The 22,839-nt window shown below is 40.2% G+C and overlaps 1 protein-coding gene across 1 annotated transcript in view; it reads left to right on the top strand.

Annotated features, from left to right (window-relative positions):
* LOC134589222 (uncharacterized) overlaps window positions 1-22,839 on the top strand; it is a 62,261-nt gene that overhangs the window by 10,330 nt on the left and 29,092 nt on the right. The window contains exons 3-7 of the mRNA XM_063444326.1: window positions 2,263-2,405; window positions 7,379-7,496; window positions 8,027-8,155; window positions 8,755-8,966; window positions 12,462-12,564. Of these exons, the coding sequence (XP_063300396.1) occupies window positions 2,263-2,405; window positions 7,379-7,496; window positions 8,027-8,155; window positions 8,755-8,966; window positions 12,462-12,564 (705 nt within the window). The remainder of the gene's footprint in view (window positions 1-2,262; window positions 2,406-7,378; window positions 7,497-8,026; window positions 8,156-8,754; window positions 8,967-12,461; window positions 12,565-22,839) is intronic.

Below are 22,839 nucleotides of genomic sequence, written 5' to 3'. Positions count from 1 at the left end.
AAGTACAGGTTTTAAATAAAAAATTCCATGATAGAAATTATCCCGATGATCTCTTTAGAACTCAACAAAAGGTAGAAGGATTTCAAAGAAAAGATCTTCTAGTGGATAAAAATAAAACTACAAATAACAGAAGTCACAGAAACGACTTTGATTTCGCCTTCCTTACCAAATATAACAGTAGGGGAAATTTAATAGAAAGATCCATCTGGAAAAACTGGCCCATTCTATTGCAAGATCAGTATTTGAAAAAGATTTTACCATCAAGACCAAAAGTGCTGTACAAAAAAATACAATAATTTGAAAAACATTCTAGCACCCAGCATATTACCTAAGGAGGGGAAAGAGAAGGACCAATTTTTATCTAAGAAACCCATGGGCTTCTTTAAATGCGGCAGGTGCAGTACCTGTAAATTTCAGGCAAATAAAACTATAGAATTCAGGAGCACAGTTACAAAGGAGGTTTTTAAAATAAAACACTTTATTAATTGTCAGAGTAAAAATGTTGTATATTTATTACAATGTAAGTGTGCCATCCAGTATATAAGACGCACCATTAGAAAATTACACGTCAGATTACTTGAACATTTTAATGGAATTAATAATAAAAATATGAAACACAGTGTTCCGAAACACTGTACCACCTGCGATGCTTTTAATTGGAAAGATTTTGATATGCATTGGGATTGACTTGATTACACCACATTGGAGAGGGGGAAACACTGAAAAAATGTTAGCAATGAGGGGGACCGAATGGATATACAAAATGAAATCATCGGTTCCCTCGGGCCTTAACACAGATCTTGATAAACTTGTTTTTATGGATTAACTTGGTCGGTTTGTGTTCCTCTTTTTATATATTAATCAGTCGTGTTTTGTTTTTCTCTTTTTTGTTCCTGTCGGTGAAATGAAGAATGAGACATTAAACAAAATTCTTTGGACCTCATAACACCATTCTCTTTTAGTATATAGAGGTATCTTAGTGATTTTATATGCTGTATTTAAGACAGTATTGCATCCAAGAAAATAAAATTTCCCCAATGATGGTAAAAGTAGAAAACCCAGGGCATATTCAACGGGGTATTCTGAGTTGTTTGTTGTAGCCTCTTTATCACAAATGCAGGGCACATATAGTGGTTTAAGTTTCATTTCTGTTTTTCACATGCAACTTTCAGTTTCATCTGCAACTTCCCCTTTTACTGGAAATTTCATAATCCTGATATGTGTTACTGCTGTAAAGTCCCGGTAATTTTAACAATGCCCCATGTACTGGTTATCCAGGTTTTTTTGGGAAAGACACATAGATATTACGTGTCCATTACAAACTTGGAAATTGACATATTGATGTTCATTGCCCATGCCGCCACTGAGAAAGTATAGCAGCTTAGGAAAGAAATTTACAACCATAATGGCATACCGTTATCAAAAAGTAGACAATCCAGGGTTTTCTAAATCAGGTATTTTGAGCTGTTTTTTTCCAGCCACTTTATAAGGGCCTTAGAGTTGCTTAACAGGGACAGGCCAAGGTCAGGAGATCCAGAAGTCAGGGTAGTCGGTATAACAAGTCAATAAGCAGTGCAGGCAGATGACAACAAGTAATTAAGACAAGCCATGGTCAGGACTTCAAAATAAATAGTAAATCAAGTCACAAACAGAGTCATTTGACTCAATAGTTTATCTGTGTGTTCTAATGATAGAATCTGAAACAGTCTATAATACATAGACCGGGTAGAGATGGACAGGAAAGGCAATAGCTAACTCCTAACTTATTTTTTGAAGTTTTCTGGATTGACTCTTTGCAGGCTCTGAGGGGGATCCTACAAAAAAGTTCTTGCTGCAAAGTCTCTGGACATCCCTATGGGGGGAGGATTAGGTGGCTGATTAGACCCCCAATAGTGATATTGGCGCATGTTGTGCAGTGATGTGAGGGTACATTGGAGGTGAGTTATACTCACCTGATGCTGTCCCATGCAGATGCCGCCATCTTCTATCTTCAACTTCTAGCGCTTTATATGGTTTTAACATGTCAGGTTGCTCAGACAGAACACTCTGATCAGACTGATTACAGACAAAGTATGGTGAGCAGAAACAACAGAAAAATGGTTACAAAACTTAAAAATGGTGAAAACTGACAAAGGGTATCATTTTATATAAAAAAGGCCAAAACTCATAGCAATAAAACTGTGATGAGTGCTGAAAGGGTTTAAGAGTTTGTTTTTGTTTTTGCATTTGAAAATATGTCTTTATTTTTCCTTCTTATTTCAGGAGAAGTTTACAACAAATTGTCAGCTCAGATCAGCACTTTCTTAGAAGATAATATATACAGCTATGTCACCCACGAAGTTCAGGACAGTGACATCCCAAAACATCAGTCAGACTTAGTGGCAAGGCATATTCAGGATGGAGTGGTATGTGAAACCCATTCTTGGAATTACACCTGATATGTATTTTTATAGATATAAGGGATTAAAAATAGAAATAGTAAAAATACAATTATTTTATTAAACAAAGGTAGGTAGGTAGGTATTCCTATGTTAATAAAAAAAATCATGATATAATTAGTCAGTTTTATTTATACAAGATCCCCCAGATGAACTAAAACGAGTGATGCGAGTAGCTAGCACAGAGCAGTGTGATTTCCTACAGTGATAAAACGGTAGCTTAATAACAAATGGTGATATTTTGAGGCAGTTTGTGGGGGATACTAATGATACGTTGTGCTTGCACGTGCATGCAAAATGTGCTTTGATTTGGTATCTAATGGAGCTCCTTACTGTGATTCCCATACCTCTATCTCTTCACTTGGTTGTTATTCAAGAATTACTATATTTTCCACTGCTCTGTCTATTATTAAATTGGGTGTTTGAAAAATGTAGTTTCACTCGCTCCATTTGTTTCTTTTTCCTATTTCTACCTATCACTTATTGTAAATCTAATACTGACATTTTACCTACAAGTTTAGTCCATTTTAGATAAAAAAATTTAAACATAATAATTTGACATATAGAGACAGCATGGGGGGAATGATTTGGAAACAACAACATACAGTACTGGTTACTAATAGATTGCCAATGTATCTTTCTAGACTACAAGTTTATGTTGCAATTCTACTATAAAACGCTCTATTGCTTATAGGTCTATTTGTGTTACTGAAGGATTGGTTTAAAGCAGATTCACTGGAATTGGGTTTAGTTAATATGCTCCTTATATACATTACATAATAAGAAATAATGCTTTCTTGGTTAGATTAGGGAGATATTGAATTATCTAGGGAATATATTATATACATTAGGATGATGATTGCACGTTGACTTAAAGGGACACTGGAGGCACCATTAAAGGTCTGGGTGCAAACTCCCATAACCCTTAACCCTGAGCATGTAATTATTGCAGTTTTTCTAAACTGCAATAATTATCTGCTAGGGTTAACTCCTCCTCTAGTGGCTGCCTACCGGGAGGGGGCCTTGACAGAGGAGGAAGCTATAGTGCCAGCAAAATAGGTTTGTTTTCCTAGTTTCCCTTTAATTCATTTAAAAAAATGTTTCTTTTGACTTTTTATGATTAGGTGTTACGCGCCCCCTCCCCCTGTATTTCTGTGTGTAAGCTTACTAGTATTATTGATTTCACATTTCTATTGTTATTCTAGTTTTAATATACAGGCTTCACTGAGCATTGGCATATAGCCTGTCCTAACTAATCACCTTCACTACACTCTTGAGTAAACCTACACATTTTAAATTTTCCTAATTCTCACTCCTACTCCTACTAAGCCATTATTATTTTCCCACTCTCTTCTCAATGACAATTTCAAGTCCACAGTCTATGCTTCTCAACCAATTTCATGTCCATATTTTCTCCTCCAGTCCATTTCATGTCCACCCATTCCCCATGTAATTTCCTGTCCCCACTCTATCTCCATGTTTACTATCCCAGTCTATTTAGATTCATGTCTAAACTCTTCTCTCTCCATTCTCTGAAATTCTCCCCTCTAATTTACACTTTTTAATAATAGTTTTGGAAGAAAATGTACACTTTTTTTCTGTTTGGATTTTTTCTAATCACAGCCATCTAGAGATGTCCCGAATAATTCAATGGCGAATAGTTCCTGGCGAACATAGCTTGTTTGCGTTCGCCACGGCGGGCGAACATATGCAATCTTCGGTCCGCACCCTATTCGTCATCATTGAGTAAACTTTGACCCTGTACCTCACAGTCAGCAGACACAGTCCAGCCAATCAGCAGCAGACCCTCCCTCCCAGACCATCCCACCTCCTGGACAGCATCAATTTTAGATTCATTCAAAAGCTGCATTCTTAGTGAGAGGAGGGACAGTGTAGCTGCTGCTGATTTAATAGGGAAATCAATAGCTAGGCTAGTGTATTCAGTGTCCACTACAGTCCTGAAGGACTCATCTGAGCCTTTTTAGGGCTAGAACATCAGTCTGCTTTTTTTTTTTAAATAATAGCATTCAGTTTCCTTCACACGTGTGCATTTCAGGGCCTGCCAGGGCACAGTGTCAAACCAGTGCAACTCATATCTGGTGTAACAGTAGTGTACATTTAAAAAAAAAAAACTTTTTTGACTGTGAAATAATAGCAGTCAGTTTCCTTCACGCATAATACAACTGATTATGTGCACTAAATGGAAGTGAAAAGATTGTGCTCAAACACCTAATAAGTGGTAACCCCTACACCACTTCAAAACATCTAATATACATACATATAAAAAGGTGGAGCTCCTAGAAATATGGTACAGTCAATAATCTGTAAAACAAAATTATACAGGCAATAGTGCAACACTGTAAATAAGAATTAAGAATATATAAGATGACATATTATAACTCACAAGCCTAGAGTCATACCCTCATATGACTCAGGTGGTATGCGCTTCTGGACCATTCAAGGATGTCCCAATCCTTTTTTCTCTCCTCAAAGGCTTGATGGTTCTTTTAAAGGTGCTTGGTGCTTTCTGCTTCCCTTTCTTTTTCCTTTTAGATTTGCTATTAATAGTAATGCAAAATCCCAAAGGATAAGTTCCAAAAAGGTGCTTTATTATGAATAAAAATCAAAGTATAAAATCAAATAAAATCAAAGAATAAGTCCCAGATACTTGTCTGGTTAGACTAAATAGTCTATAACAGTGTCCAACACGTGTTTCGCCTTATAAAAGGCTTCCTCAGTTGGCTGTTAGGTTATAACCTTCTCTTTTCTGTTTAGAAATCTTCCACTTGCCGGGTCCTGTGTGCCTCTCTTCCACTTCCGGGTTCCGGGGTTACGTCTCGTGGAATGCAACGTGCGTTCCAACGTGCGCATCCACTTCCGCATTCTTCGTTACGGTGGAACGCACATGCGTTCCAGCGCTTTGCTCTGGAAGTTTCCTTTGCTTTTGCTCTGAAGTTTCCTTCACGCGTGTGCGTTTCAGGGCCTGCCAGGGCACAGTGTCACACCAGTGCAACTCATATCTGGTGTAACAGTAGTGTACATTTAAAAAAAACTAGAAATTTGACTGTGAAATAATAGCAGTCAGTTTCCTTCACACGTGTGCGTTTCAGGGCCTGCCAGGGCACAGTGTCACACCAGTGCAAATCATATCTCGTGTAACAGTAGTGTACATTAAAAAAAAAAACTAGAAATTTGACTGTGAAATAATAGCAGTCAGTTTCCTTCACAAGGATTAAACTGATAAGAATAGTACTACTTAACACACCACTCCTATCTGGTGGCACATTAGATTGCACGCGGAGTGCCCCAAATTTGAAGAAGGGGGACCGACCAAGCATCTTTTTCCATCTCCCGGTTCCTAAAATCGATGCCATATACACGTCCCCTGATAGGGGACGTAACAGGGATTAAACTGATAGGAATAGTACTACTTAACACACCTTATAATAACGCAGAGAGAGGCAACACAGAGAGAGGAGTCTGAAGAAGAGGAGTCAGTGGAGGAAGGTGATTTTGAGGAGGTGGAAGACCAAACACAGCAGGCGTCCCAGGGGGCTGGTTGTCACCTTTCGGGGACTCTTGGTGTTGTACGTGGCTGGGTGGAGGAAGAGACCTTCAATGACATCAGTGAGGACAAGGAACGGGACATTGCTAGCTTGGTATCCAACCTTGTGCAAATGGGGAGTTTGCGGTTGTGCAAATGGACTGTTTGCGGTTGTTTGCGGTGCGTTAAACGGGGAGTTTGGTCTGTCACTGTGAAGCGGGCGTAACCCTTACACTACCTGATCGATACAACATCATACCTGATGTTTTAAAGCACGTTATTCCAAACAATTTAGGAATGTTAGGTGATTTATGCCCTTTATGGATTAAAACCAGACTCTGCATCAACTATGTAATTTTCCATGGAAGTTTTGCCATGGATCCCCCTCCGGCATGCCACAGTCCAGGTGTTAGTCCCCTTGAAACAACTTTTCCATCACTATTGTGGCCATAAAGAGTCCCTGTGGGTTTTAAAATTCGCCTGCCTTGAAGTCTATGGCGGTTCGCCCGGTTCGCGATCATTTGCGGAAATTCGCGTTCGCCGTTTGCGAACGGAACATTTTATGTTCGCGACATCTCTACAGCCATCTGAATGCCTAAGACTATAACCTCACTGCCTCCATGGGTGGATATTTACATTGAAATGTGATTATTTTTCAATAACTTTGTATCTACTGTTAATAAAGTCAGAAATTCAATTAGATGGTGAGACTGTGGAAATGTACGCAGAGAAGAGAGTTCAGTAGAAATATCATGTTGAACATTATTCCCTCACTTACCTACTTCCGTGTGTTATGGTCTACTCCCCAACCTGTTTTGTGCACAAACTTCTAACCCAGACACTGTCTAGCTCCCCTCATACACAAATTTTTTTATGCTGCTTCTCTTTTTCTGCAATTTTAAATTCTCACCTGCGCTTCTTCAGAGTAGAAGTAGTTGAAGAAAATTAAATTATCCACCTCAAGCAGTCCAACCACCACAAGCAATGATATGGTAATACATGAACTACAAAAAAGTCAACAGCACAATGTAAATTCATTTGGTAGGTTTTTGCCACATACTCAGGCTGTTTTTCTATTCACATTCAAATCTTTTACATTTGGCGGAAAAATAAAGTTAAAATGTTTTTGCAACTTTCTGCAGTACAGCCCTGTCCCAGTGTCCCTTTAGTCATTAAGATTAAGTTGTTTTGGTGCTTGGAGTAAAGTTGTTTTGGTGCTTGGAGTGTCCCTTTAACATATATTTTAAAGAGTGACCTAGTAAGAATAGTAAAATAAATTATTAAAAGGGAATGGAGATTAGAGAAAGGACAGATATGAATGTTCTACGGAATTGTGATTTTCTTTTGAAATACTTGCATATTCCAAATATATGAATGATTTATTTGTTTGTTTTAGATTAGAATCTTGGATAAAAGACCTGAACTGAAGATAAAACTACGTGTGCTTTTTAACCATCCCTTACCCGTTTCTTTAAGAACTTTAACGTGGAGATTGCAATTATCAAACACTAAAGGTAAGACAATCAAAGAAAATAAACTCTGTTATAGTGTATATTTAAGCATATATAGGTGCTCTGTGCATGTAGTACAATTTCTTGTCCTACATGGTTCTTATTTATCTACTCTTAATCCATGTTTCAATACTCTTGTCCCACTCTTCAAACCAAGCTTACCTATCTGGACAAAATTTCTCTAATAAACGGAATTAAAAGCTTAAGAGTTTCTCTCCTTGTGTATTTGACCTTCATTCATTAACTATCTAATGTGTACAATATGATACTGCATGCTCAGAAAATTCAATGAAATATCCATTGTCAGGGAAATGTAATGTGAATTATGCTTCCTTAGAATGAAAGTGAACTCTGGAAAAGGCATTTTTACTTTAAAAAAAAAAAAAAAAGATTAAGAAGTGGGATATATCATAAGAATTTCCCTGCATCTATAAGTTGAGCTTCAATTTTGTAATCACGTTTTAAATTTTTTTGTAAATATGTTGTTATTTTGTCTCTACTTTGGTTGTTATCTAAAGTGTAATTTATCACAGTTCGAATGGAATATTTGACCCAAGAGTCCATGAACAAAGCAAGATCTGTTATGGATGGAGAGATTTCCTTGAAGTGCCAGGCCATTCTCTCACAGGAACAAACCTTTCAGCACCTTAGAAATATCAAGAGTAGGTAGAACCCTTCATTATTAATAAATAACATTCGTGAACAATTGACATGTTCGCCATTACAGTTACCTTGCTATCTATCCTCTATTTAGTGGCAGAACAAGGTACTCCAAACTGGTGTATTACACGGCCTGTGACTCTAGACATGTACGGTATTTACGGGTTTTATGTGGAGGTGTATGTCAATAGTTATGTGGAATGAAGGAACACGGAGACTACTTCCTGCTCAGTAACATAATGATAATAAATAAAGAAGACATGCATGGCATGATGTAGAACACTCTAATTTATATCACCAACATTGGTGCATGCTGTAAGGGTGTCTTTGATCCCTTACATTCGAACATCAGCAACTGGGATACAAGATGAAACAAAGGTCTTATGGCTCAGGCACATATTACTCCCTCTGTACTTTAATTGCTTGTTTTAAAAGTTTGAGATTATATGAATACTTAAAAACTATATTTTATCTAGAAATTATCTGTGCAAAAATATTACTAAGTGTTGAGCAATTAAAGATGACTGTTGAAGGTATTTTTTTCTCTTGGAAATAATTTGGTGGCGGATGTACCTAACCATAAATATTTTAAAATGTATAGATATTGAGAGAACCATGCGCAATGTCCTGTCATATCACCATAAGATTCACCAAATGAAGGAAAGCCTTCCAGATGAAGATTATCTTCTTCTACTGCCACTGGTTCAAGTGGTGATGGACAACTCTACCTCTACTTCCTCTCAAGGCTCAATTTCTGCATTGTTAGTTGAAGAATATATCACTTTTATGGACTCCAGACTTACAATCATGCAGGTAATATCACAGGCTCTACCTAATTTTTATGTGTATGTCTAATGCATAGCTAACGTTTTAGGGAGATCTCTATGGAATTTTCTAGTATAAACTTATCAACTTAGTATTGATAAAAACTCATAAACAACTTAAAATAGTTTAGACTGGAAAAAAAAGTGCGAAAATATACAGAAAAGGGGGACTGTGCTTTACCTAAAATAGAGATACCCTTTGTCAATCAATATGTGAACAACTGAGCTGCGTACCACAACCAACTACAAAAAATATTTAACTTCTTGTACAAAGATAACAAAAAATCAATAAAAGTTAAAAATATATATAGTTTATTGATCCTTGTATGTATAAAGGCTATTCTTTATAGCAATGTTTGCAATTTCTGTTAATATTGTTAATTCAATATAAGAACAAAATACTGAGACTTACACTTCCCTGTAATAATATCCACTGTCCTCTGTCCGGCTTTCCAGGAGTTTCTTAGGTAGTTTTGTGAAAACGTGTTTTGCCTTCACTAGTCTTTGTCAATGACAGAATAACAGAATACAAGTGTCTTTATAAATGTTGAAGAGGAAAATAATACCCAAAAAGCTACCTTACTAGAAGATAGCCAATAGGAGAAGAACCCAGTCCAATCTCAACAGTAAGTGTAAAGATAACAAAAAAAGCAAAAACTTTATTGAAGTCTGTTAAAATCCTGGGACCAGACAAAGGTATCTAGAATCTCATATGGAGAGAGGTGTAGCATGCTAAATGGCTAATAAATAGCCTAATAAGGTAAAGGTCCTAACAAAAAAGGACGAAATACTAAATAGTACACACCTCATGGAATAAGAGCAAAAGAGAGATGGAAGGAGGGAAGGGAGGGTTAATTGGTAGGTACAAAGTATGCAGTAACCCAAAGAGGAGTAGTTAAACCCCAAAATCCGTAAAGGGATACAAACAGCAGTACTTAACCCATAAGTAGAAACCTCTTCCCAAACCAAAAAAATCCCAAAAGACAACCATCTCTCTAAGCTAACCCTCTATCTTCTATATAACACCTGTTCTGATGTTCTGATCTAGTAACTCAACCTAAATGTCTGTAGCCCCAGGTAGATGATACTAAAATATCATAAGTGCAGAGTGCTCATAAGTGCTGACAAATAAAATAAACCCGACGCGTGTTTCAGGCTATCCCGGCAGTATAAAATATACCCGTTGTGAATAACATTCACCTGTGTGCCAGCCAATAGGTGCGTTCAGCTATTCCGGTCGTCTAGCCAATAGTATTGTGGGGGCGTGGTATGAAAATCCACGGTCCCTGCCCATAGAGCATAATCGTGAGCGGCCGGAATTAGCTGATATGATATGACCGGGTTCAGAGAAGTTAACCCTTAGTGTTCCCAGCTGGCTATAGGGATAAGCATTTCCAGTGTCAGGCTTAATATTCTAATATTCAAAGGGAAAGATTCATTAAATCTGACACATACAAGAAAAAATTAATTCATGCAGATTATAACCACTAAATGAAAGTCAGTGATTAAATAGTCAGCTTGGCAATATGCATCGAGGGAACAACTGGAGGGCCATATCATATAAGAATACTAAGTTACCACTATAGTGTATCGAAAATTCGACACATAATGTTGCCAATACACCTGTATGTGAGTACTCAGCGTTACAATGTATACTCATACATACAGATGAAAATCTTAGGCAAATTTAATAGTGTGTATAATAGGACTATGGTTCAGGCACACTAGGTAAAAAGGTAAATATATATATCACAAGCCAACTATGTAATGGGTATAAAATCAAGGGATAACCAAAAGAAATAATAAATAAAGACTAATAAAGAATTATATACATATGTACAAACTTAACAAGAGATACCATTATGCAAACAGTATTTTATCAGTAAATTAAATAAACGGGGAATAAGAGAAGCCTTCATTCAGCCCAAGTGGGGACAAAGGCCTCTCTTTGTCTTAATCTTAAATCCCAATTTCCTTTTCGCGGTGGTTGTGGTATGTGTTCAAGACCCATAAAGCGGATACCTGCTGAGGAATCCTTATGATGTAAATGTAAGTGTCTTGAGACTGGTGTCTCCAAATGTCTCCTGACTGAATTTACATGTTCCCGTATCCTAAGTCTAAAATGACGGAAGGTCTTGCCCACATATTTTAAACCACAGGAGCAAATCAATAAGTAAACTACTCCAGTTGTATGACAATTGAAAAAGGAACGGGGTTTAAATTTCTCCATATAACTACTGTCAGAAAACATCTTGGAGTGTCTACTAAGAAATGGGCAGGCACTACAACAACCACATTGAAACGTACCCATTGGTAAGTATTTTTGGAAATAACCGGATGGAGGGGTAGTCGAGAGATGACTAGGTGCTAAAAGGTCTCTCAAATTCCTACCCCTCCATGTCGTAATCGAAGGGAAAGATGGCAATATTTCCTTAAGATGGTTATCGGATTGTAGAATAGGCCAAAACTTATGAATAACATTCTTCATAGTGTCCCATCCTGCATCATATGTACCAATGCAGCGTATTTTACTTTCCTCAACCTTACGGATCCCATCAGTAATCAAAGTTTCACGTTCTGTGTGGACTGCCCTCAAATAGAGGGCACACACCAACACCACACACAAACACAATCCGAAATTCAAACACTAACAATACAAAACACACCCCGGCATTCAAATGCAAACACAATACACAAACACACCTCTGCAATCAAACATCAACACTGCACACAAACACACCTCAACATGCATAGACTTACACTACCAACAAATACTACCATGCATTCAAACATCAGCAAAAATAAACATCAACAAAATAAGTTTTGTACCAGGGCCCTCTTTCTGCATTAGTTTTGTGACTGAAAATGGAGTGTGGAGAGGACAGGCAATAGCCCAGTATTTTCTTTGTGTGTACACGCCGCATGCATCTTCTCCGCCTTCTCAATGGCCATCTGGACCTGCTTTTCGATCGTCTCACCCAATGGAGACAATTGTAACAAGAGCTGTGCCTGCTGCCAGGGGCGCATGTAGCTCACCACTGTCTTTGCTACCATCACCACCACCAGCACTAGCAATACCACCATCATCAGCATCAACACTAGCAACATTTCCATTAACATTAATCAAACTAGTGTTGCAGGGGGCTTCATAAGAATACCACTTTCTGACCCATTAGAAATGTTTTCTTCTAGCTGAAAGCAGCAAGGGGAATTGTCCGTATAGGGCTCAACTAAAAGATTTATCTTCATGGAGCAGGTGAGCTTACATTTTAATGACCATTAGTGTGATACTAAAAGCTTCCTGTTATTTAAATGTGCACAGAGATTTGGTAAACTGAGCAAGTAACTTTTTTAATTTTACATTTTTTTGCTTATGTCCTAGAAACGTACGCTATAACCTCATTTTTATTACAGTATTGGATTTGAACCAATTTACACCATCCTTCTCTAATATTATCATGCATTTATCACTGTTTGATACCAGGATCCCCACACTGATGACAGAATATTCCAGGATATTGCATATTTATTAGACAAGCTTGACAAGAAACTAGCACAAACAATACAAGCAATGTGCACATCACAAGGTAGGTGAAAGTCAACAAAAAGTGTTTACTATAGACCCTTAATTATAATTACTCCTTTAACACCACCGTGTGTAATAATAATAATAATAATATACTCAGCACAAGGAGAGAGGTGGTTTCTCCCAAGATTTTTTTAAATATCCTGCAATGTAAATAGACAAATATAGAAAAACAAAATTACATAAATAGAAAAACATATGGAGATATAGCCTAGTGGAAATAAATTTATAGGCACCCAGAATACTTCAGCTCATTGAACTGATCTGGGTGGAGTGTCCCAGGTCCCTTAAGCCTGCAAAGTAGGGATGTGCATGGGGAAAAGTTTCGGTTTGGCATTCCGAAATTCGGAACTTCGGCAATTCGGGACTTCGGCACTTCGACACTTCGGAACTTCAGCACTTCGGCACTTCGGAACTTCGGCAACTTTGGAACTTCGGCACTTCGGAATTTCGGAATTTCAGAACTTCGGCATTTCAGAATTACGGCACTTCGGGACTTCTCTTGCAGCCGCTTAGTAGATAACTACTATCAGAGTGCTCTGTGTCATTTTACACAGCGTGGGAAAGTTCTTTGGAATTTTCCCACCCTGTGTAATTTGACTCATAACGTTCTGATCGGTTACTTTCAATCAACCAATCAGAGTGTTGTTATGAGTCAAATTACACAGCATGGAAAAATTCCAAAGAACTTTCCCACGCTGTGTAAAATGACACAGAGCACTCTGATTGGCTGGATTTCAAGTTACCCAATCAGAGTGCTGTGACAGGTAAATGTAGAGACCTACCTGTCAGTCTCTTCATTTACCTGTCAGAGCACTCTGATTGGATGGCTTATACCAACCAACCAGAGTGCTCTAGCCTAATTACAGGGCGAGGCAAGGCTTTATAAACCTTCCCCCACCCTGCGGAGCTCAGTGTGCACGGAGCCCTCCATGGGTGAAGATTGATTTTTTATTTTATTTTTTCTCTAGGTTTTTTTTTTTTTTCAAAGTGCATTGGTTATTATGGATTTTTATTTGGCCTTTTTTGGGGGCTGAAAATGAAGGTTTTAGAAGATAGAAGACATCAAATGGTAAGTTTTATTTATTTATTTTTTACAGGTATCTAGTTAATGGTCCCCCTCACTATTCGTAGGGTGAGGGGGGTAGGTAGGGGTTATATTTTGGGGGGAGCGGGGTGACTAGGGGTTTGGGGACCTGGGGTGGGGAGGTTAAATTTGTATTTAGGACCCCCACCCACTGCTCAGGGGTGGGGGCCAGGGGGAGGACATTAGGTCCCCCCCTTATTCTAACTTAGGGCCCCCACCTACCACTCAGAGGTGGGGGCCGGGGAGAGGACAATAGGTCCCCCGTTATTCTAATTTAGGGCCCCCACCTACCGCTCAGGGGTGGGGGCCGGGGGGAAGGACAATAGGCCCCCCTTATTCTTCTTTAGGGCCCCCACCTGCTGCTCGGGGGTGGGGGCCGAAAGGGAGGACAATAGGTCCCCCCTTATTCTTATTTAGGGCCTCCACCTGCTTCTCAGGGGTGGGGGCCAAGGGGGAGGACAATAGGTCCCCCTTATTCTTCTTTAGGGCCCCCACCCGCCGCTCAGGGGTGGGGGCCGGTGGTGAGGACAATAGGTCCCCCCCTTATTCTTCTTTAGAGCCCCCACCTGCCGTTCAGGGGTGCGGCCTGGGGGCCGGGGGGCAGGGAATGTTTTTTTATTTTTTTTTTACAGTGAGCAGCCGCAGGTTTAATAAACATGCCTACTCGCGGTATAGCAAGTAATTACTAAGTAATTTTTACTTAGTATTAGTAGATAGCTCCCTAATACCATGGTAGATAGCTCCCTAATATCTACTTATTCCTTCCTGTCATTCCATTGACGGGCTAAGTAACTTACATTTTATATGAATGTGTGTTACTTGATTGTTGTAAGTGTTGCAAATGCTTACAGCTGAATCCCGGCTATGTTTGTATACTTTTTATTTAAACTTGTATACAGTGTAACATTCTTCATTCTTCCACTGGGTAGGTATATTAGTACTTCGGCAATACTGTGTTTCGGAACTTCGGCACTTCGACACTTCGGAACTTCGGCACTTCGGAACTTTGGGACATTGGCACTACGGCACTTCGACCCTTCGGAAATTCGGCAAATTCTGAATTTCGGGACTTCGGCAATTCAGCTATTCGGACATTCGGATGTATCCGAATGTCCAAATTGCCAGAAATTTGTCTGAATTGCCATTCAGAACGAAACTAATTGCACATGTCTACTGCAAAGGTAGTTATTGCAGTTTTTAATAACTGCAATAATAACTTTTGAGGGTTAGCTACACCTATAGTGACTGTCTACCAAACAGCCACTAGAGGGACTTCGGGGTCATTAGGTAACTGACACTTGACATCCTCACGCTGTGCATGAGGACATCAAGCGTCACCCGAACCCGATAGGAAAACATTGTATAGTGAAGTCCTAATGCGAGCGTGCCCATCACTGTGCATGTGCATTAAGTCCCTCCGCCATGTTGCTCTGACCACCATTTGCCATGTAATAATCAATTTGGAAACTTTAAATTCAATTAGAATTCCCCTTGAATTCTTGACAGTGCACATTTTAGTGAATAACCTTGTACAAAATTGTATAGTTTATAAAGCACCAACAAATTCTACACCACTATGACATAGGTGAACACAGGAACAAAGGCCCTGCTCAAACAAGCTTACATTCTAGGGGGAGTGGGGTAAAGTGGAAAAAGAGGTAAGGATAAGATGTAATTCATGTATGGGAAACAGGAAACTATAATAATAATAGAAAATAGTGTAATAGCTACTGGCGTTAGACATAAAGTACAACAATCGTCATGCAATATAATGATGTGCTGCTTGTTACCCCAGTGAAACCAATCACACCAGTTTCAAAACTAAAACATAAACACACAGAACAAGAAAGGTGAGCAGCGCACTAAAAAAATTTTTGTGCAGTGTACCACAAATGGTGATATATTATAACATATAAAAATGTATATATAGATTCTTGGGTGGTCACTAAAGAGATAAAATACACAATCGCATAGGACAATACAGCAGTTATAATGAATAAATAAATATGTAAAAAAGCACTAAAAGGTATCACACTCACATTTTCTAGAGCCTGTATTTAACACTGGATCAGGTATATACGCTTGAGTGTGATATGCAGGATGTTCCACCAGAGTCTATTGATAGCAGCTTTAATCATCAGGAGTAAAAGGTTGAAGAGAAGCATCATATAAGATAAAGTTAAAATTTAATTTATAGAGGGGAGAGGCCTGGACACCGACGGGAGCAGTCGCTTGTGAACGCAGCTCCGCGCCAACAGGCCTAAACTGAGCAATTGCCACAAAAAAGAACGGCAGAAAACAAATCCCACACCCACAATGTCTCACCCCAAGACCAAGAGACAAACTGAAAAGGCGGACAAGACGCAGTTTTTCGCCCCAAAACAGAACGCGCTTCGAGAATCCTCTCAGCTGGCGGGCAATCAAGATGGCGCCGACGATATCACCGATGCAGCTCCAGGTCCGCCCAACGATCAGGGGCCTCTGACCCAGGCAATAATGCAAAGCATGCTGGATGGAATGTCGATCAAGATAATGAAAAGTGTACAAACCTCCATAGGTGATCTGCGCAAAGAACTCATGGATCTCGGCTCCAGAACCTCTAGAATTGAGGAGAAAATGGCCGACGCTGAGGAAGCGCATAACGAATTAGCAGACAGATTGCAGCAATTGACAGAGCACCTCACAACACAGGAGGTAAAGCTGGCTGATATAGAAGATCGAAGCCACCGTAACAACCTGCGGCTAAGGGGGGTGGCAGAATCTGTGGGCATAAACGACCTGGCTGCACATGTCACGGCCTACCTCAAAGCAAAAGTGCCAGACATCCCACAGGACATGCTCCTCTTTGACCGCATCCACAGGACGGCGAGACACAAGTTCCTGCCCCAAGACGCTCCCAGGGACATATTGGTGCGTATTCACTATTATCACTCCAAAGAGGCTATTCTGAAGAGCAGCAGAACACGTAATGACTTACCAGACCACTACCGCAACATCATGCTGTTCGCGAAAGTCTCCGCATACACCCTTCAAAAAAGGAGAGAATTCCAAGACATAACTGCAGCGTTAAGGGAACACCGCATATTATACCGCTGGGGATACCCAGTTAAACTGTTGGTGCAGAAAGCAGGAAAGACCAAAGTGATAACAACCCCGGAGGAAGGTGCCGACGCACTGAGAGAATGGGGCATTGAAAGAGGACCACAGAACAACCGGTCAACAGATCCGAGAAGGTTGACACTGGACTGGAAACGTGCAAAAGGCACATAGACTATATACCTATGGTGCCTGAGAGGGCCTAACACCATGGACTTTGTCGAGTCGCAAGTATCATTGCTAAGTTAATGTTGATGACTCTGTAATATTGATTACCCATGGATGTGCCCGTACCTAGTTAATTCCCTTATTGAGTGTACGGTAAGCAGGGCGGGTATAGCACCAGTGAGCAGGCATGATGGGTGGAGATGTTAGGGTTAACCCTGTGTAGGGATGCAATTGGGATCCCTAAGAGGTAACCATAGGAACCCCGACATCTAATCTAATGGTCAACTGAGGTTTTCTTAAATATTTCTACAAAAAAAAAACACGTTTTATTAACCTAAATATGCATACTGCCATAGTCAAATAGGCCGGCGCGTAGCGCATCTACCCCCCCCCCCCCAGGCATAGAAGTGATACACTTCTACCCCCAAGGCACTTGGATGAAGTGCCGAGCCTTAAACAGGGCATGGTTCCACCTTGTAGATACTTTCTTTGTTGTTTGGTTATGTTTTCAGGTTGCAAGGCTCAGTGGGTGGGGGCCCGTTGCCCGCACCGCTGGGGACTGGGATTGGGACCGAGTGGGTGGTCCCAGTTCTAACGATCACAAGGGAGCACACGTTCTCATCCACGGAGGCGCGACACTACGCACCACATACTACCAGGGCACCTGTGGAAAGTCGCTACAGACCCTAGGGATAGGCCCGCTCTGCTTGATGGCACTGGGAGGAGCAGGCCATCCTGTAACAAACATACACTCTCAATGCAAAGCACAACCCTTCCTGTCTGACCCTCCATGAAAATATACACACATAATGTGAGGGGATTGAATATCCCGACTAAGAGACACCTATTACTCAGAGAGCTCAAACAGCATGGCACAGACGTGGTGTGCCTGCAGGAGACCCACTTCCGCACCAATGACCATCCCAAAATTATGGAACTCGACTATCCACACCAATTCCACTCTACCTCCCCGACTAAAGCTAGGGGTACCTCTATCCTGATAAGTAAACACGTCTCTTTCTCCCTAAAATCACAACATGTAGATCAGATGGGCAGATACGTAGTAATAGTGGGAACGATCAATGACATAGAGTACACCATTGCAAGTATATACGCGCCCAATCAAAACCAGAGGAACTTCCTACACAAAATATTTCAAATTCTAGCGCCTATACAACAAGGAGTCACACTCATTTGTGGTGATTTCAACCACATTTTTGACACGACCATGGACACGACCATCAGACGCCAGAGCAGGGCCCTCTAGACCCTACTACACACGAACCACTACTACGATACGTGGAGAATTACACATCCCTCGGAGAAAGCATACACTCATTTTTCACCCGTCCACAACTCATACTCATACTAGGATAGATGGATTTCCCCTCCAGGGCTCACACCTCAACCAAATCCTAAACTGCAACATAGAACATATTACATGGTTAGATCATGCGCCAGTACTACTGGAAATGAAAGACCTATATGACTTCAAACACCGTAGCCCATGGAGAATCAATGATTCTCTCCTTCTCAATCCACAATTCGTGGCTGACCTGACCACACAAATGAAACAGTATTTTGTGGAAAATGAGACACCGGATGTCTCATCCACAACGGTCTGGATGGCCCATAAGCCAGTAGTCCGGGGATTACTGATACGTCGGGCCTCATACCTCCGAAACAGTCACAAAAACTAACACTTGAACTACAAAAAGAACTCTATGACATAAACATGGAGAATCAGCTCTCCCCAGCTGATGACAGACGCCGGCGCATAATTCAGATTACTAGGAGTCTACACACACAAGCCCTAGAACGCACAGAACACAACCTGAAATGCTTGAAAATACACCAATATGCCCAGGGCAACAAGGCTAGCAAACTTCTAGCACAGACTTAAATACGACAAGCCTCGCAAAAGATCGCTTACCTAACCTAACACACGGCCTGAAACTTACCACCCCGAAAGCCATTAGTGATGAGTTTGCACGATACTATGCCAAATTGTACAATTTGAGACAGGACCCCACAACCACACAACCATTAGAGAGAGACATACAGGCGTATCTGAGAGACACGCACTTGCCCCGATTAACTGTCCAACAACAATTGGAACTCACAAAACCACTCTGTGAAGAGGAAATAAGAAATGTAATTAGGACCCTACCATTGGGCAAGGCCCTGGGACCTGATGGGTTAGATAATGCTTACTATAAGAAGTTCAGTGCTACCATGGCACCATACTTAGTCAAAGCCTACACACAGGCCACTGCCCATAGAACGCTACCCCCTGAGATGTTAACTGCGCACATTGTTACACTGCCCAAAAGAGGGATATCCCAGAGGGGTTTGTTTCGGTGGTGGAAGCCCTATACAGCTCTCCAAGGGCCCAGGTGCTCAACTCAGGGTTCCTCACAGAACCCCTAAAATTGTCAAATGGCACCAGACAGGGGTGCCCATTGTTGCCTCTGTTATACGTTCTAGTCTTAGAACCTTTAGCGGTGAAAATAAGGAATAACCCGAACATACATGGCGTCAGGATCAATGGACGGGAATATACTACCAACCTATTCGCAGATGACGTCCTGTTGACGCTTACCCAACCCCAGATCTCCCTCCCCAACTTATTACAATAAATAACCACATATGGCACCCACTCATATTACAAACTCAACATTACAAAAACACAGGCCATGGGGGTGGGTGTCCCGTCGGGCACACTGGACCTACTACGGAGCTCATTCACACTAGATTGGAGGCAGGACCATTTAACTTTCTTAGGAATCAACATTACAAAAAACCTGACAAACCTCATAGCAGCGAACTACGACCCATTGCTGAAGACTATAACAAACACATTAAAGGGGTGGGAGGGCAAGTTCCTGTCATGGCTGGGTAGGATGGCTGCAGTTAAAAATTCCAATATCTAATAAGAACGTTACAAATCCACGTATCAAAAAGGAACCTAGATAACCTACAAAAGCTCTTTACAAGCTTCATATGGGCCCATCGAAAAGTAAGAGTAGCAGCGAAAGTGCTGTGTAGGCCACAAGAGAATGGGGGCCTAGGTATGCTGGACGTTAGACAATATTACAAAGCGGCTGTCCTGGCCACTGCTATACAAACACACTGAGGATAAATGGATCATCTTCCAACAAATATTAGAAAGGTACATTTCTCAGTATGTACCATTGGGAAATAAGTATAAAAGAAACAAATTAAAACCAATGTGGCTTAGTAGAGAAGTAAAACAAGAGATTAAAAATAAGAAAAGGGCATTTAAAGCATTTAAATCAGACAAATCAGATGCATCTTATAAAAGATATAAGAAAGCAAATAATGCGTGCAAAAAGGCAATTAAACTTGCTAAACTTCAAAATGAAAAAATGATAGCTAAAGAGAGCAAAACCAACCCCAAAGCATTTTTTAAGTACATAAATTCCAAAAAAAACAAAAATGAAAGTATAGGTACACTTAAAACTCAAACGGGGGTGTTAGTTCATGAAGACCAAGAAAAGGCAGGAATTCTAAATAACTATTTCTCCTCCGTATATATTAAAGAAGAACCCATGGCAATAGATGTGCAAATGATTGCTACTAAAAACTTGCAGAATAATTGTAATTGGTTAACTCAAGACAATGTGCTGCAGCAACTAAAGAAAGTTAATATAAACAAAGCTCCAGGGCCTGACGGTATCCATCCACGTGTACTTAAGGAACTAAGTGTAGAAATAAGTGAACCTCTGTTTTTAATCTTTCAAGATTCTTTTCTTTCAGGAAGTGTTCCGGAGGATTGGAGGAAGGCAGATGTGGTTCCTATATTCAAAAAGGGTTCAAAATCCTTGCCTGGAAATTATAGACCTGTGAGCTTAACTTCTGTGGCTGGTAAAATATTTGAAAGGTTATTAAGGGATAATATTCAAGAATTCCTTGAGAAGAATATGGTTATCAGCAAAAATCAGCACGGTTTTATGAAGCACAGGTCATGTCAAACTAACTTGATTGCGTTCTATGAAGAAGTAAGTAGAAGTATAGATCAGGGTGTTGCAGTGGATGTGATCTATTTGGATTTTGCCAAGGCATTTGATACAGTTCCACACAAAAGATTAGTGTTCAAACTCAAGGAAATCGGTCTCGATGAAAAGGCTTGTTCTTGGGTAGAACATTGGCTTAAAAACAGAATACAAAGAGTTGTCGTTAATGGTAAATTTTCAAGCTGGACAGAGGTGGCAAGTGGTGTCCCTCAGGGGTCTGTTCTGGGACCCCTTCTATTTAACATTTTTATAAATGATCTTGAAGACAGCATTGAAAGTCATGTTTCAGTGTTTGCAGATGACACAAAACTTTGTAAAATAATACAATGTGAGCAAGATATTACTTTGCTGCAGAAGGATTTAGATAGACTGGAGGACTGGGCACTCAAATGGCAGATGAAATTTAATGTTGAAAAATGCAAAGTTATGCACTTCGGCGTAAAGAATACACAAGCAACGTATACCCTTAATGGAAGCGAATTAGGGATAACAACACACGAAAAGGACTTGGGAATTGTTATAGACAACAAACTATGCAACAATGTGCAATGTCAATCAGCAGTGGCCAAGGCCAGTAAGGTATTGTCATGCATGAAAAAGGGCATTCATTCTCGGGACGAGAATATCATTTTGCCTCTCTATAAATCACTGGTAAGACCACATATTGAATATGCTGTGCAATTTTGGGCACCTGTTCTAAAGAAGGATATCATGGCACTAGAAAAAGTGCAGAGGCGGGCTACAAAATTAATAAAAGGAATGGAACATATCAGCTATGAAGAAAGGTTAACAAATTTAAACCTATTTAGTTTAGAAAAACGTCGCCTGAGAGGGGATATGATAACATTATACAAATATATTCGGGGCCAATACAAACCATTGTGTGGAAATCTATTCACAAACCGGACTTTACATAGGACACGAGGCCATGCGTTGAGACTGGAAGAAAGAAGATTTCGTCTAAGGCAAAGGAAAGGTTTTTTTACTGTAAGAACAATCAGGATGTGGAATTCTCTGCCTGAAGAAGTGGTTTTATTAGAGTCCATACAGATGTTCAAACAGCTACTAGATGCATACTTGCAAAGACAGAATATTCAAGGATATAATCTTTCAATGTAGGGTAATAACTGCTTGATTCAAGGATAAATCTGACTGCCATTCTGGGGTCAATAAGGAATTTTTTGTCCTAGCTTGTTGCAAAATTGTGCTTCAAACTGGGGTTTTTTTTTTTTTTTTTTTTTCTTCTCTTTTGGATCAACAGCAAAAAACAGGTGTGAGGAAGGCTGAACTTGATGGATGCAAGTCTCTTTTCAGCTATCTAACTATGTAACTATGTAACTATGTAACTATGTAACTATGTGGGTAGAAATGGAGGCCTATTGGGCATGCCCCAAAGGACTGAGATATTTATTTTGACATAACATGTGACACTTCCATCAACCAATGGGGACAAGGCAAGGGGTGGGCGCAGGCATCCCCCCTATACAGTCTTCATCTGGCAAACCCAGCCTTTGACTATCGCCCCTGGATAAGCAGGGGGTGCAATAGGGTCGGCCACCTATACGACAGCGACAAACTACTTGACTTCCCAGACCTACAACGGAAATACACGCTACCACACAACACAATATTCCAATGCCTACAGCTGAAGTCCATGCTTCAGGGATCCAACGTTACCACTGCAACGGCCAACACAAGACACATTGAACAGATGTGTACAGCTACAAAACAGCCCACAAAGCTGATATCCACCCTTTATAACATGTTGATCCAACCGCACATAGACCCCCCAGACAAATTTAAGGTAGCTTGGCAGGAAGACATAGGAAAGACCTTCACTGAACTACAATGGAGAAAAGCATTTGTAGCACACAAAAAGAAGACAAAT

The sequence above is a fragment of the Pelobates fuscus genome, chromosome 1 (assembly GCF_036172605.1).
Source record: "Pelobates fuscus isolate aPelFus1 chromosome 1, aPelFus1.pri, whole genome shotgun sequence".
Taxonomy (NCBI): Eukaryota; Metazoa; Chordata; class Amphibia; order Anura; family Pelobatidae; genus Pelobates; species Pelobates fuscus.
This window is presented reverse-complemented; position numbering and strand designations above follow the sequence as displayed.